The 15059-nt window shown below is 39.4% G+C and overlaps 1 protein-coding gene across 2 annotated transcripts in view; it reads left to right on the top strand.

Moving 5' to 3' along the window:
• ptprga (protein tyrosine phosphatase receptor type Ga) overlaps nucleotides 1-13817 on the top strand; it is a 451880-nt gene extending 438063 nt beyond the window's left edge. The window contains exons 26-28 of one of the 2 annotated variants that reach the window (XM_067504881.1): nucleotides 1377-1519; nucleotides 3898-4033; nucleotides 7660-13817. In XM_067504881.1, coding sequence (XP_067360982.1) covers nucleotides 1377-1519; nucleotides 3898-4033; nucleotides 7660-7809 — 429 coding nt within the window. In that variant the 3' untranslated portion in view covers nucleotides 7810-13817. The remainder of the gene's footprint in view (nucleotides 1-1376; nucleotides 1520-3897; nucleotides 4034-7659) is intronic. The other variant, XM_067504880.1, reaches the window with a different exon arrangement.
• Nucleotides 13818-15059: the final 1242 nt, after the last annotated feature.

Below are 15059 nucleotides of genomic sequence, written 5' to 3'. Positions count from 1 at the left end.
CTTACCAACTGAGCCACAGCTGCCCCACTTGGGTTTAGTGCTTGTGTGTGTCCGAATGTTTGGAATGTTTGGATACATTAATATCATTGTGATGAGACCATTTGTGCATTGTGAGAATAGTTTGGCTGGTCTTCACAACATCAGCGGACTGTTTTAGGGTAAGACTTGGTTTTAGTGCTAAAGGAATGGGATTATGCTGGGCCCAAAAGTTAACTGTGCCTACTGACAAACAGGTGAGGGGGATTTTCGGACTCAAGGCTGGTGTGAACTGATCTGCCCAAATGCTCCTGTACTGTGAGGGGTTTACAGACACGATCGTAATGCTACTCGGTGGCTAAGAATCCTCTTATTTCAAACATGTTTGATATTTATCATTTAGAATATGAAGCACAACCTTACATCAATATCTGTGGTCTTCCGCATATTTTAGTGGGTTAAAATTTTTGAAACCTATAATGAGCATCAGGCCTTTTGACATTTAGTGATTATGGCAACACAAGAGAAACCAGATCCAAGTTTTAAAAGGACTGGAAGAAGCTGCAGTAATAAGCACAGAACTTTTTGACCGCCGTCCACAGCTATGGTTAAAATAGTGGATTGACAACAGAGAGTTAAGTAAATGTGTATAAGAAGAAAACTGTTGCTCCCGATTCTAAGGCTGGCAGGTGGAGATTTATAAATTCAAGACAGGTTGTCAGAGTGAGTGAAGACAAAGTGCTGAGTGTGATCAATGTTTTAAGCCTCCAGAGGAAATGGGTTCCTAGATCTCATTATTTTCAAAGCTGCTCACTCTCAAGTTTTGTATCCCTAGTGTATAAATTTCACTTGAGAGCAGAGTGAGTTCCTTTAGATTTGACCTGAATGCAGCACCTTCATTTCTCACTGTTGTTCATCTGACTCGACCGTGAAGTAGAAATATACCTAAAAGGCAAAAATGTTGAAATATGTCTGAAACTGACATTCTCAACAAAATTACTCTTATTTTGGTTTTCCTTTCCAGCTTTACTTGGCTTATATTTGGTATTTCTTATGTTGTTTAATCTGAGCAGGGACATACCCCTCAACACACAACTTTAAGGCAAAATAGCTTATTCATTTCTTACAAAAAAAAAAACAAAACATGAGTGCATTGGCATTTGAGCTGTGGTAGAAAGCTGATTAGAAACACGGTTACACATATACATGTCAAGGAAATTGCTGTTCTCCAGGGGAAATCTCCCTAATGCCTTAGCCTAAATACAGGGTAGTGGATTATGTCATTCAGTGTCATTGTTTTGGTCCAAACTCCAGTCACATGTATCAGTTGAACATAACTGTTTTTAATCAAACATCTCTTGCTTTCTTTCTGCCTGCCTCACCCACGCTCTGACAAACAGGATGACTATGTCTTAGAGGTTCGTCACTTTCAGTGCCCCAAGTGGCCGAACCCCGACGCGCCCATCAGCAGCACCTTTGAGCTCATCAATGTCATCAAAGAGGAGGCAGCCACCCGGGACGGACCAACCATCGTCCACGATGAGTCAGTGTGACATTTTCTTTTCTCTTTTATAATGTCAACATATCACAGTATCACATCACCCACAGTTTCGATTTAGTGAAACATGATATGTTCAAGATCATTGTATGTTGATCATTTACACTATTTTAAAATATAAGCTAATCCAAGATTGAAAGCCATAATTTGAAGTATTAACATTTCCTTATCATCCATTCTTTGAATTGCAATAACAAACAATAGCTAGTCTTTTCTGAAAGAAATCAAAATCAGTCTCTGTAGGATTTAACTGTAACATGATAATATTCATTCTATTTAAAGTGGTTGTTATCACCAGTATTGTTCACTCCCCCTATTGTGTATGAATTGTGTGAACAAAAACACAACTGACATATAGAAACACTGGGAAAATACGTTTTCTTTAAGTAAAGCTAGGAAACGCATGTGTGGTTTTACTTTCAAACGGCCATATTCATTCCAACAAGTGACAGTCCCTCTAACCCCCTGACACCTCCGACAATTGGCACTCCACAAATCAGCCCAATTAAACTTAATGAAAGTGTCTTTAGTATTGACACACATTAGTGTTCTTGAACGACACACTAATCCAGCAGCTCTGCTCATGTTTATTCATTAGAATAATGAAGATTGCTTGTCGCATCCTCAAGAAGAAAAGTGACTAATTGAGCACTTCATCTGGTTGCTATGGTGCAGCCAGCTTGCAGCACCTAAGAGATTGTCAGTTAGAGGCTCGTCCTAATTGTCTGTGCACTCATTATTCAGCCAGCCATGGGTTGTTAGCAGCAGTTCCTGCTGCTCTCCTGACAGGGCTGCTAATGGAAGTGGAGACCCTTTACATTGTGAAGGCGACCCGCCGTCCTCCGGAGAGGCTCACACTCGCTTGAGCTGTCATCCTCAGGTGGATGCAATTGCTAATAAATCTTTAATCTAAGATGTGACATCCCTGATCTGTGAGGGTCTTCACTCCCAGCCGGAGCTACCGCCACAGAGATTTCAAACACACCCAGAGGATTTATTCTGCAATAGATTTCAATCTGAAAGGACAGAGCAAATGAGCAAAACTACATCAGACCATTGGTGGAAACCGTTTAGAGGAAGTAAAGTGTTATTATTATGACAGCTGTAACATAAAATCTGAAGCAGCCTTCAAAATGGGAGAGTCTTGTTATGCTGTGGCACAATTGTTCTTCATATGCTTCCAATCACACAATGTCTGAATTGAGACATAGCTAACATGGTGTCCAGCCAAATCAAACAAAGTGAAAAGTCCTCCGTCAGGAAGAAGAGACACTGTGTAAAAAAGAGAATACTGGTAAATAGTATCCCCTTATGTGTGTCATGTTCCAAAATATGAAAGGATTGGAGGTTTTTTTAAACTATTTGACCGGCATACAAGCGACATCAACCTGTGTACCTACAACTTTATAAGATATGGAGCCACAAACAAGGCCAAGACCTGGATAATTTAGAGTTGGTGGTGAAGCAAGTTCCATGTAGACCTATCATATGCTTTCACTAACAGGCATAACCAAAAAGCTGCCCTCAGCATGCTGTGAAGATAACATTAAATAATGATGGAAAGATAGATGGAAGAAAAACTTTTTACACATGTCGAACACATACAGTAATTATAACGTATAGTACACTGTGCATTCAGCTGCTGCCAGGTGCTTTTTTTTTTTTATTTGGAAATGTGTGTATAACAAGGATAACAAGGAGGCTGAGATACACCATACACCAGCTGATCACGAGAAAATCATGAGGCAAAAAAAGTTTCAATGTGCATCACTAAATTACATATGTTTCATAATGAGGAGCAAGAAAACAGAAGATAAGGGAAGAATTTGCAACCTAAGAGTCTGTTATTGATAAAAATGTAGGCCATGGTATAGGAAGCTTTTGTAAATGAAGCATTCTGTTCTGTAACACTGTACGATAGCCTGTGGAGTCCTCCTGTAAACACAGAAAGTGCAAATGATATCAGAAGACTGACTTGAAATGTACATACAGTACCATGAGTAGTTTCTCTCAGTTAAAACATTTCTGTAATTCTTCCCTTCTTGTAAGAACAAGAAAGTTCATGGATTGAGACAAAATGTGAGCTGTATATTAAAAAAAAAAGATTTCATTTTGATTACTCTAGAGTCTTTCCTCTTGTGCTATCTTACAATAAAAGCAGTACCTTTCGGCCCCACTCCTGCTACACCTGTAAAAACAACTAAATCAATGGGATGTTGATGAACAAGTGGAGAAGCACAAGATAAAAATGTGATGAGAATTTTCTGATAATATTATGTTGCTAACAATAGACCGTCCGTTACTGTGTGTGTGTGTGTGTGTGTGTGTGTGTGTGTGTGTGTGCGCACATGTGCATGTGTCAGGTTGGGAGCAGTATCAGCTGGCATGCTATGTGCCCTCACCACCCTGTCCCAGCAGCTGGAGAGTGAGAGCGCCGTCGACATCTATCAAGTGGCCAAGATGATCAACCTCATGAGACCAGGAGTTTTCACAGACATTGTGAGTCTGCAGCTTGGGTGACACTCAGCAAGTCTTTAACAATGCCTAGTTACAATATATGAGTAAGCTTCTTGTTCAGAACTCAATTTGACAGGCAAAATCTAGCAAAATTTAGTTAAATCTGTCGAGCACATAATTTGCGTATTTGAAAAAGATCAGGGGACAAGATCACATGGTGTGCATTTCCCAAATAAATTGAGATGCTCTGTAAAATGTCATTTGCATAAGAGAATGCAAATAACAAATCATTTGAAACCTATTTTTGATTGTAAATAGTCTTTTTCAGCACCTGAACGCCTTTACTTTACTGTTATATGTATACTGCTCTTTGTGGTTTGGCAGAAGGATCTGGACCTTATGGTTATAATTCTCCATGGTGACGTATTAGGCTAATAGTTTGGGATCATTGAAGCAGTCCTAATAGAAACTGGATTTTTATACACATATCTAACCATCTTGCTGGATGAAAGTTTTTCTATTTTTCACAGTGTTCACAAATGTTTCCACCTAGAACATGACTCCAGTGTAAGACATGAGGGCCACACAGCTCTCTTTCCATGGTAAAAATGCTCCTCAGAGTCCTGTCATATGAAACGTCAGTGGTTTCACGAGCAAATTAAAGTCCTACTCTTTCAAATTCAAAGTCTTTTTAAGATAAATTACACTGTTTTTAGGAGCAGGCTGTGGCTAATAGTGATCAGAATGGATCACTGCAATGTGAGTAAGTGAACTGCATTTACAGATTATTATATGTATGTGGAGACTGTTTCTCAGAGGACGATGCTATGAGAAAAGGTCTGAAAGCTCTAAAATCATCAACTAACAACAGCTGACGAGAGGTAAGTGGAGAAAAATCTATGGTCTGTGTTGTTTCTTCCTCAGCTTTGCAGAAAGTAATGATAGTGTTTGTCAGCTGGGTGCAGATTATAGTAACAAAGACAGTTTTAGAGACTGGTTATGCTTTTGGGTTTTGGTTAATTTCCCCTATTCTGCCTTTTTTATCCATGTACTCTGGTTCGTAAAAATCTTGTGCCTTTTCCTGCAATGCTAAATAAAAATAAATAAAAAACAAATATTGTGCTACATTTCTGATTCAATCTGTAACCAGGAGTAAAAATCTGGTAGATAATATCCTTGAAAAAAACACTGGAACTGTGACATTTCACATGAGTCTCAGGTGGCTGTTGAAGTGCATTTTTAGCACTGAACAAGGGCTGTTGACCATGGATCTCATCTCTTAGTATGTAGTCACTTTCTGGGGGGAAACATTTGAAGACACTGTAGAAAAAAGCAGGAAAGGTTTTACCAAACAAGATTTTTATACAGTACGTGTTCATAAAAATCACTCAAGCTTCTATTAGGACCAGCTTCAAAGATCCTGAACTATGCTTTTAACTTACCTTTTTTGATGAAGCAACAAAGTGTGTTCATGGACAGTGGTTTTCCACTGAAAAAGAAGTGGACTTCCTGAGGTCCTGATTTCTACTACAGAATTATGTTGGTTTATTGCAGTGATCTCTGAGGACCCAAAGATCACCTTAAGTACAATTTTGCAGCCTTAGTCCTTAAATTAAACAGATACTCTGAATTCTCTAAGTGTTTTAATGATATAATGTAACACAGATACTACAATGTTCATAATTATTTGCAGATTTGTTCTTAAGTCTTTTAGCCCTTGCAGTCTTTTACATAATGGCAAACCTCACCCCATTCTTAACTGTCAAAGATTCAACACATTTGTGATGCTCATTTTATACCCAATCATTATACTGACATGTTGTCAATTAATGTCATTATTTGTGTAATTGTGAAGGACAGGAGGAAGGTGTGTTCGTAGGCACAGAGAGGAGGAAACCTAAAAATGTAGGACTGACAGCAGGGACTTTGAATGTTGGGACTGTGACAGGGAAGGTTAGAGAGTTGATCGACATGATGCAGGGAAGGAAGGTGGACATACTGTGTGTCCAGGAGACCAGGTGGAAAGGTAGCGAGGCTAGAAGCTTAGGAACAGGGTTCAAGTTTTTCTACCATGGGTCAGATAGGAAGAGAAATGGAGTAGGAGTTATCCTGAAAGAGGAGTTGGTGAGGAATGTTCTAGAGGTGAAAAGAGTATCAGACAGGTTGATGAGTCTGAAGCTGGAAGTTGAAGGGGTGATGTTCAATGCTGTTGGTGGTTATGCTCCACAGGTAGGATGTGAGTTAGAAGAGAAGGAGAAATTCTGGAGTGAGTTAGATGAAGTGATGCAGAGCATCTCCAGAGGTGAGAGAGTGGTGATTGGTGCAGATTTCAATGGACATGTAGGTGAAGGGAACAGAGGTGATGAGACTGTGACGGGCAGGTTTGGTCTTCAGGACAGGAACACAGAAGGACAGATGGTGGTAGACTTTGCAAACTGGATGGAAATGGCTGTAGTGAACACTTTCTTCCAGAAGAGGCAGAAAAATATGGTAACATATAAGAGCGGAGGTAGAAGCACTCAGGTGGACGACATCTTGTGTAGACGTTGTTATCTGAAAGAGATCAGTGACTGTAAAGTATTGGTAGGGGAGAGTGTAGCCAGACAACACAGGATGGTGGTGTGTAAAATGACTCTAGTGGTGAGGAAGATGAAGAGGACAAAGGCAGAGCAGAGGACAAAGAGGTGGAATTGGAAAAAGGAAGAATGTTGTGTAGTTTTCAGGGAGGAGAAGTGGTCAGTAGGTGCTTCCAGATGACTGGACAATTTCAGCTAATATGATCAGGGAGACAGGTAGGAGAGTAATCTGAAAAGAGGAAAGTTGACAAGGAGACTTGGTGGTGGAACGAGGAAGTTCAGCAGTGTATACAGAGAAGGAGGTTAGCTAAGAAGAAGTGGGACACTGAGAGGACTGAAGAGAGTAGACAGGAGTACAGGGAGATACAGCGTAAGGTGAAGGTAGAGGTGGCAAAGGCCAAACAAAGAGCATATGAGGACTTGTATGTTAGGTTGGACACTAAGGAGGGAGAGGTGGATTTGTACAGGTTGGTCAGACAAAGAGATAGAGATGGAAAGGATGTGCAGCAGGTTAGTGTGATTAAAGATAAGGATGGAAATGTACTGTACAGGTTGGAACAGGTGGAGAAAAGTGTCAGGTGTGTTGTGTGATAAAAGAGTATCAGCAAGAATGAAAGGAAAAGTGTTCAAGACGGTGGTAATCAAAATGATCAAATTTGTCACTTTCAACATTTAATATGTTGGCTTTGTGATATTTACAGTCAAAACTAGGTTCCAAATTATTTGGTTGACATGTCATTTTGTGAGGCTTATTTAACTGTGCCGACAAAAAAAGTGAAATTTAAAACATAAGGTGAATCTACTGGTGATTTTGGTTTGTTACGATGAAGTAATGGTTGATAAGACAGGGGCAGCATATGAAAAATGGTACTATGATCTACGAAGTCAGAACACACACAGTACATGACTGTGTGTGGGGTGTGTAGTCTCAGTGTTTACGCTGACCCCTGTCCACCACAACATTGGTGTCAATAGTGGCTGATCAGTGTTTATACAGGATATGGATTGAAGAAGAAAAGCATTGGTGATGATGTATTGTTCTCACTCTGTCCCCTCTCTATCTGTCTCTGTCTGTCTCTGATTGGCCCACAGGACCAGTACCATTACCTATACAAAGCTGTGCTCAGTCTAGTCAACACCAAGGTGGACAGCTTTGGTCTTCTGGCCAGGGACATTAACGGGACCATGGTATCTGTGTCCAACCAGTCTGAGCAGGCAGAGAGCATGGAGTCGTTGGTGTGAGAGAGGCCCTTCAGAGACCTAGAGCTGAGCTGAGGGCATCCTGTGGGTCCAAACACTCTGCGAGGTCCCTGAACCCACAAAGGAGGCGCTTTACTTTGTAAAATGGAACTATTGTGGACAAGACTTTTTGAGGCCTTTTTTGCCAGACTCTTGGTTAAAATGAATAACCTGATTACTTTTTTACTCTGATAAAAAGTTTTTGATATTTATTTTTTTCGCCATTTTATGTCTTAATGTTCTCCTACTGAAGGGTTTGCACCTGCGATTTTGAGTTTCACGACAGCGTCGGTAGGCAACGAGAAACACTTTTCCTGTCTTTTCTTGTTTGCACTATATAATGTCAGTGTTACTGCCTATTCTAAAGCTGAATCACTCTGCTTTTACTCCACTCAAGCTTAGTTTTTTTTTCTTTTTTTTTTTTTTTTTTTGACATTCCACAGCTTTGGCATTTATTAAAGCAACTACTCCTGTGAAGGACATTGCTCTGCCCACCACCTCCCAGTTCATTTAAAGCAGTGTATGGAGGAAGGCAAGAACTCTCAGCCTCAGTACAGAAATTGCTGTTCGACTTCAGCTCAGTGTGACCTCCTCCGCCCTGCTCATCTGTAGTACTCATATTACAACTCATTTACCACAAGATCTTGGAGCCGTTTGCGACAGACAAGTAGTGCTTTTTTTTTTTCTTTTTAATAATACTTTCTCTTCACCCTTTTTCAAAAATTTGTTTTGTTGTCACTCTTCCACCTATTAGCGAATGACGCCCATGTTAGAGTACCTGAGGTGGTGTAACAACTGCTACTGTGAACTTTATTCTTTCTTAGTATAATTCATATTATGCTTTTTAATATATGGAAATACTGTATGTATACATATATAAATATATCCTTATCATAATAACTTTGTGATTTTTGTACATGTCCTTTTGTGGCCTCCTGCCGCAGGCCGGTTGTGTTCAATAGTTTACCACTGCAGAACTCACAGCTGATTCACAGCCATCCTGAAGTGGACTCTCTCAGTCCTCTACAGTCTTGTATGCTGCTATGTCATCTAATCTCTCTATCTCTCTCTCTCTCACACACACACACACACACACAGATGCCACCAGTAGAGATTTTACATCTAAAACATTTGACAAACTACAACAGGTGATGCAACCTCACGCCACTTCCCATCTTTTTGAAAATCCTGTTTTTATAGGGTTTTTATTGGTCCACAATTCTGACAGACAAGCACAGATTAAGAACACAGGGGCCTGGATGTGGAGCCTCCAGGTGTGGAGCACATGTGTCAAGTATCATGTGCAGGGAGGCAGCAGACTCAGCATCAAGCTCTATGCAACAGTTTGGTCTAGTCCAGATTTGATTAGTCCCCTGGTGGTGTTTTTACATTTTATCATCTTTCTTTGGGCCTTGGCTTCAAATTTCTTAAAATTTCCCTTAATTAAGAAAGTCGATGAATTCTCCTGTCGTCTCTTAAGGATAAGAAAAGCTGGGTTGTTTGAAGAAACCTGCTTTTTGATTCCATTAACTGAAATGAAAAACTTTTGGACCCCCTCCTAATTTCCTTTCTTTTTCTGTCAGTTTCAAGCTAAACAGTTCTCAGATCTTCAAACTAAATCTAACATTCAAAACAACAGTAAAACTGAGTGGAACTTTGAAATAAAATACATCTAAATCCCCAAAATGGGAAGGCGATCACCCCCAGAACTTAATTGCTTGTTTAGGTCTGAACTTTGAGTAGACCCCTACAAAAACCTATATTCTAGAGTCATATTGCATCATTAAGAGGTCTTCTGACTCTTGGGATAATCACCTCACAGGCTGATGAGCTGACATCCTCCTCTCTCATCTAGGTGTTTTGTATCAGACTTCAGATGAGCCTTAATGTTCTTCTAGGTTAGCAGTGGTTTTTACCTTTCCACTCTCACATGAACCCATCTACCTGCTGCCTTTCAGATAATGGAGTCATGAACAATGACCTTTATTTACAAATTACAATTTGTTATTTATCAAATGGTTTTGGCCAAAATGATTTATAATTAAAGAGCCCACTACAGGGGCAACCTGGGGTTTAGTGTCTTGCCCAAAGGCACTTTAAAACATGGCCAGGAGGAACCAGGACTTAAACCACTGACCTTGTGGTTGCTCTACCAAACTAAGCCACATTCCCCCCATTTGAGGTGAGAGAAGTTCCAGTTCTCCGGATCTTTATCTTTGATCTTTTGTGACTTCCTCGACAACTCATCAACATGCATTTGGGTTCATTTTGGAAAGTCGGTCACTTCAGGGAAGATTTACTGTCTTTGGAGATAGTATCTGACGGTGTACCTGTGCCAGAATTACAAAACAGTGGGCCGAAAAATTCTAATTTCAAACTTGGTGTTGTCTCTGTTTTATAGTAGATTTAGTTTGAAGATCTAACATGAGATGAGATCACAAGTAAGTCCAATATCGTTTGGTGATTAAGTGATTGAGCTGCTGATCATAAAACTATACTACCTACAGTATATCAACTCCAATGATTGTGTTCACAGTAAGCTGGATAATGGGTGACAGGTTAAACTTCACAACAGACCCGAGTGACAAGGTAACTAATGTAATATGAAAGGCCTTTTTTCTCATCTCACCACAGTTCCATAAATACATTTGCAGTATTTTGTTACATATGATGACATGGAATTGTGTTGCCCAGGGGCTTTAATGTCCCCAGATACTGTCATGATGTCAGAAATGTAACTAACCTCCTCAAGTTAATTAAAAAAGTGCTAAATACACTAAAACTATAGGTGGTATTTGTTTCAACTTTATTTATTTACCTGCTGTAGAGCAGTAGTCAGCTTTACTGTTGTGTTGAACATGAAGGATGATTTTTATATTTTTTAACAAATTAATATAACTGTGAAATTAGAAGGTAAACAGAGTAGTAATATTTTTAGATTTCCTGTGATCCTGTCTGTGGCTGTCAGAGTTTAAATAGTGGTAGCGGCTTTTATGTAGAAATTTTAGTCTGTAATTTGGTGACACAGCTGGGCACTGTGGAGTCTGAAATCAGTTGTTTAAACTGGAGAAAATGTAGGTTTAGGTTTTAGATACATACCGAAAAAGAGTTTGCACCAAATCCACACAGCTTTTCTTGTGGTTGATCCAGTGATGGACAGTAACCAAGAAGTAAATTATTTTGTATCATTAGATTCAAAACACGTGATCATCATAAACAGCCCTTAAGATTGTTACAATCAGCTCCAGCATTACCAGCTGCAACTTCACATTGATGAACATTGATGCGTCAGTAACTACAATATAATGATATCATGTTTGTTATGCATAAAAAGTACTTTTACTACTTTAAATAGTTTTTGAGATTATTATTATTGTCACTCAAATGGCATTTTGGTTCCAAAACTATTAAAAAAAACTATGCTGACCGCTCTAGCTCCCGGTCTAGGATTGGCACTGCTTCTTTTGCTCATCTTTTCAAAAATCTTCTGTGTGTTGCCACGGAAAAGGAGATGCTGCCGCACAGAGGTGGTAATCTGCAAAGGTTTCTACTACAATGTGAAGCCTATTGAATTTTCACATTAAATTCCATGTCTCCAGCTATTTGAAATAAGGAATCTGACCTGCCTCCTCTGTGGTGTTTTATGTTCTTTTTCCTTACTCCAAAGATTTAGACATACTTGCAATGAATACAAGAAAACGTTGGCGTGCAATTCATTATACGATTCGGTCATGTCACAGGACAAAACCTTAATAAAATATCATCATCCTCTAAACCATAACTAATCAGCAATAAATCAACCCCATATACCAAGGAAACCCCTTACACATGCTCTACCCATAGTATGCAGACCTGTTTCCTATGACCCCTTTCAGAAATGTCACATGCTGAAAAGCAAGGACCCTCTTTAACAATGTGAATTAAATGACTGGACTAGTAAAAAGTGCATGTCAGATTTGGCCCCTTCGAGATCTGTGCTTGCTGTCAGCGGTCTGATCCCTCGCTCTAACCTCCCAAGGCCTTGTGTACATAGTTTCCATTCTTCACTCATGTAGTTGTGTTTTTGTGGCCTGAAAGCAAAGTGTGGAGTCTCGAATGTTTCCTGCATTAGCCGCAGTAACCTCTCACACGCCTTTCTTTAACATGACGATGTTCTCATTTAACCACAGTTTTAGATGATGATATTCTGCACCTCTGTGATCAATGGTGTAAAATAAAACAGTTGTGGTTTTGCTTATTAAATAAAAATGTAAAACCGTGTTTTTTTTTTTCCCACACAGCACAAAACAGATGGACAAGTGTGTTTGTATTTTTTTAACGTTTACCAAAGACTTGAATTCCTACCATGCAGAAAAAGACATTGGACACGCTGTCCTCTTACTTGACTGGAGGCCCAACACCCCCCCATTTTACCTGTCTGTATTTGCATTTTGATCATTGTCCTTATGGAAATTTTAATCAGTTCCACTTCACTATATTGTCATATGTCGTTTATTAGGACGGCCAGAGAGGAGAGCATCAGGGGCTCTTTCATACTCTATGCAAGCTGTGCCGACGCCAACCCTTGAGTTGTTATTTCACACATGTCTGATACAAATACTGGGCTGTCACTGTACTCTGAAGGTTCTGTTTACTGAAAGGAAAAGTTTTTAGTGTCAGTAAACTGCTAAATGGCAGTGGCAGGAAGTGAGGAATAGAAATTTTAGTATGTTAAAAGAGGCAGTGTTGACCTATCCATAGGATGATGCACACCCACTAACATGTGGTCGTTTTGGGTTCATTCACATTTTACTCATGACAAATATAATCTTCAGAGGCTCATTTTCTTCTTCACATGTTGATTTAGCAATAGCAGAAAATTCACCTCACAAGTCACCTAATCTTGTTGGTAGCTTATACTGCCCCCTATTGGGCAAGTGGCGTATCGTGTTTGCCACGACGCAGAGCTGCAACCGACAAACGTTCTCTGCGAGGCCCTTGAGTTTACAGCTGCGTGTGCACAGATTGCATGGAGTAAGAAACAGAAATAATGATGAAAAACAAATTCATTTGTTATTCTTTTCTTAGACACCCAGAAAACATTTCTTTACCTTCTGGTATGTTCGCTCACACCAGAACGAGCTAAATTCAAGGGATTTTTAAAACATGCCACTTAGCTAATTCAGAGACATACTGTTCACTATTTATGTCTTGTGCACGGCTGACTGCAGACGGTACTTTTCATTTTTACCAGTCTGGATCTCCAGTCCCTTAAAGTTAAGCACCAATCGAAGACATGATTATGGTTTTAGTCTTCTGGTAGGAAAAGAGATGCTGCCGCACAGAGGTGCATGAGACAAATGTAGACTAGGTTGTTCAGCTGGTCACTTGGCCATTGTCACTGTCCCCATTTAAAGCGATTAATGTTGCCTTGGAAGTGCACATGCATGTGTACTGTCAATAAGAACATGTACATAGATTCTGTTGCTTCTGTAACTCAGCTCTTCTCAAGAAAGGCTGTACAGCCTGTGTCAGGAGACATCTACCAGATTTGAAAATGGCATCATTCACATGCTGAATGCTGATGATTTTCCAATCTAACCTCGTTTCTTTTACCATTCCCTGGTTTCCTGGGTCTGGTCTGTGGTCACAAACATTATCATATTCTTATGTCTCACTTGATTTCACTCATGGCGTCACTGTTTGTGCTGGATTCTGTGGAAGCCCCTCTGTGGTCACCATCACTTCCCAACTTCACACCATCCATTACCGTTCAGGCAGTGATTGTGATATTACAATGGCATCATCTCTTTACTAGATTTCTTTCTATAACCTATGATTCTGTTCCGTGTACAATAGCTCTCTGATATGTCTCTGGATCATTTGCTCTTCATTGACCCGTTCTGAAAAGGTGGCTGATCCTTCCTCTTTTCTAATATGAAATAAGAAAAAAAGGTGGATTTCTTTTTTGGTTTGTTTGGTTGAAAGCTATATTGAAGCATTCTATGATAGTGTTATTTAATATGTAAATGGTATTGCTATACATAAAATAAAATATGGGTTTTGATGTAATTTTCTGAAATGGTTTGTGTGATATATATTTTAGGCCTCAAGGCTCTACTCATCCAATGTGTACTTTTACACAGTGTTCGCAGACAGGGTTTGCAGAAGTACAGAGAGTCAGTACTCAAATAAATTACTCCCCTACAAAGGAAAACACACTACAAAAGAACCAGCACTCTGCAAGTATTTTAAATATTTTTTGAATGTGATGTTGCTTGTTAGATGAATATACTAGTCCAAACTTGGTCCAAATGTGCCCCATAATTTAGGTTTCTCTAGAAATATTAAATGTTCAGACCTTGTTATTTCATGTATTGATCCAAGAATCACTACAATCATTATCATTCCTTCATGTTTTCCTACTTTTCTATTTTCTAATTGGTCTTTTAGTTAGTAAATGGTAAATGGTCTGCACTTATATAGCGCTTTCTTACCTATTGGCACTCAAAGCTCTTTACACTGCTTCTTATTCACCCATTCACACTCACACTCACACACACACACACATACACCAATGAGGGAGCTGCTATGCAGCTGGCCAACACTCACCGGGAGAAACTAAGTTGGGGTTCATTGTCCTGCTCAAGGACACTTTGACATGTGATCAGAAAAGCTGGGTATTGAACCAACAACTGCGAGATTGGTGGAGGACCGCTCTACCTCCATGCGCCCCAGTAGTAGCAATAACAAATGTTTGGGGCTGCACACAATAGAAACCAGAGGAGGAAAGTACCTCAGCATTGTTACTTACACCATGTATAATTTTGAGATGATTTTATTTCACTTCTACTTTATTGCATTTCAGAGGTCAGTTTTATACTTTTACCCAACCACATATATTAGTTACTTTCCATATGACCTTTTTAACAATAAAGTGTTGACCCCATATACACTGATAATTATAATTCAATAATCATATTCATTGATGTACATTCTGCATAATTTTACTTCTGGTTCTTTAGAATGTTTGAGATAATACATTTATACATTTACTCTAATAGTGAATGCAAGACACTGTGGGGGTGATACTTTTAAGTACCACCACAGTTGTGATACAATAATTGAAGTATTGTAAGAAAATGACCTGAGCTGAGGCACCCATTAAAACTTCCGTGCACTGCTGCTGCCTTAAAAAACCTCTAACCAAGCATTCACACACATGGCTTCAAAGGTCTCAGCTAGCTACAGCTGTCCATTAATTGTCAATGGAA

The sequence above is a fragment of the Channa argus genome, chromosome 5 (assembly GCF_033026475.1).
Source record: "Channa argus isolate prfri chromosome 5, Channa argus male v1.0, whole genome shotgun sequence".
In the NCBI taxonomy this organism is placed as follows: Eukaryota; Metazoa; Chordata; class Actinopteri; order Anabantiformes; family Channidae; genus Channa; species Channa argus.
This window is presented reverse-complemented; position numbering and strand designations above follow the sequence as displayed.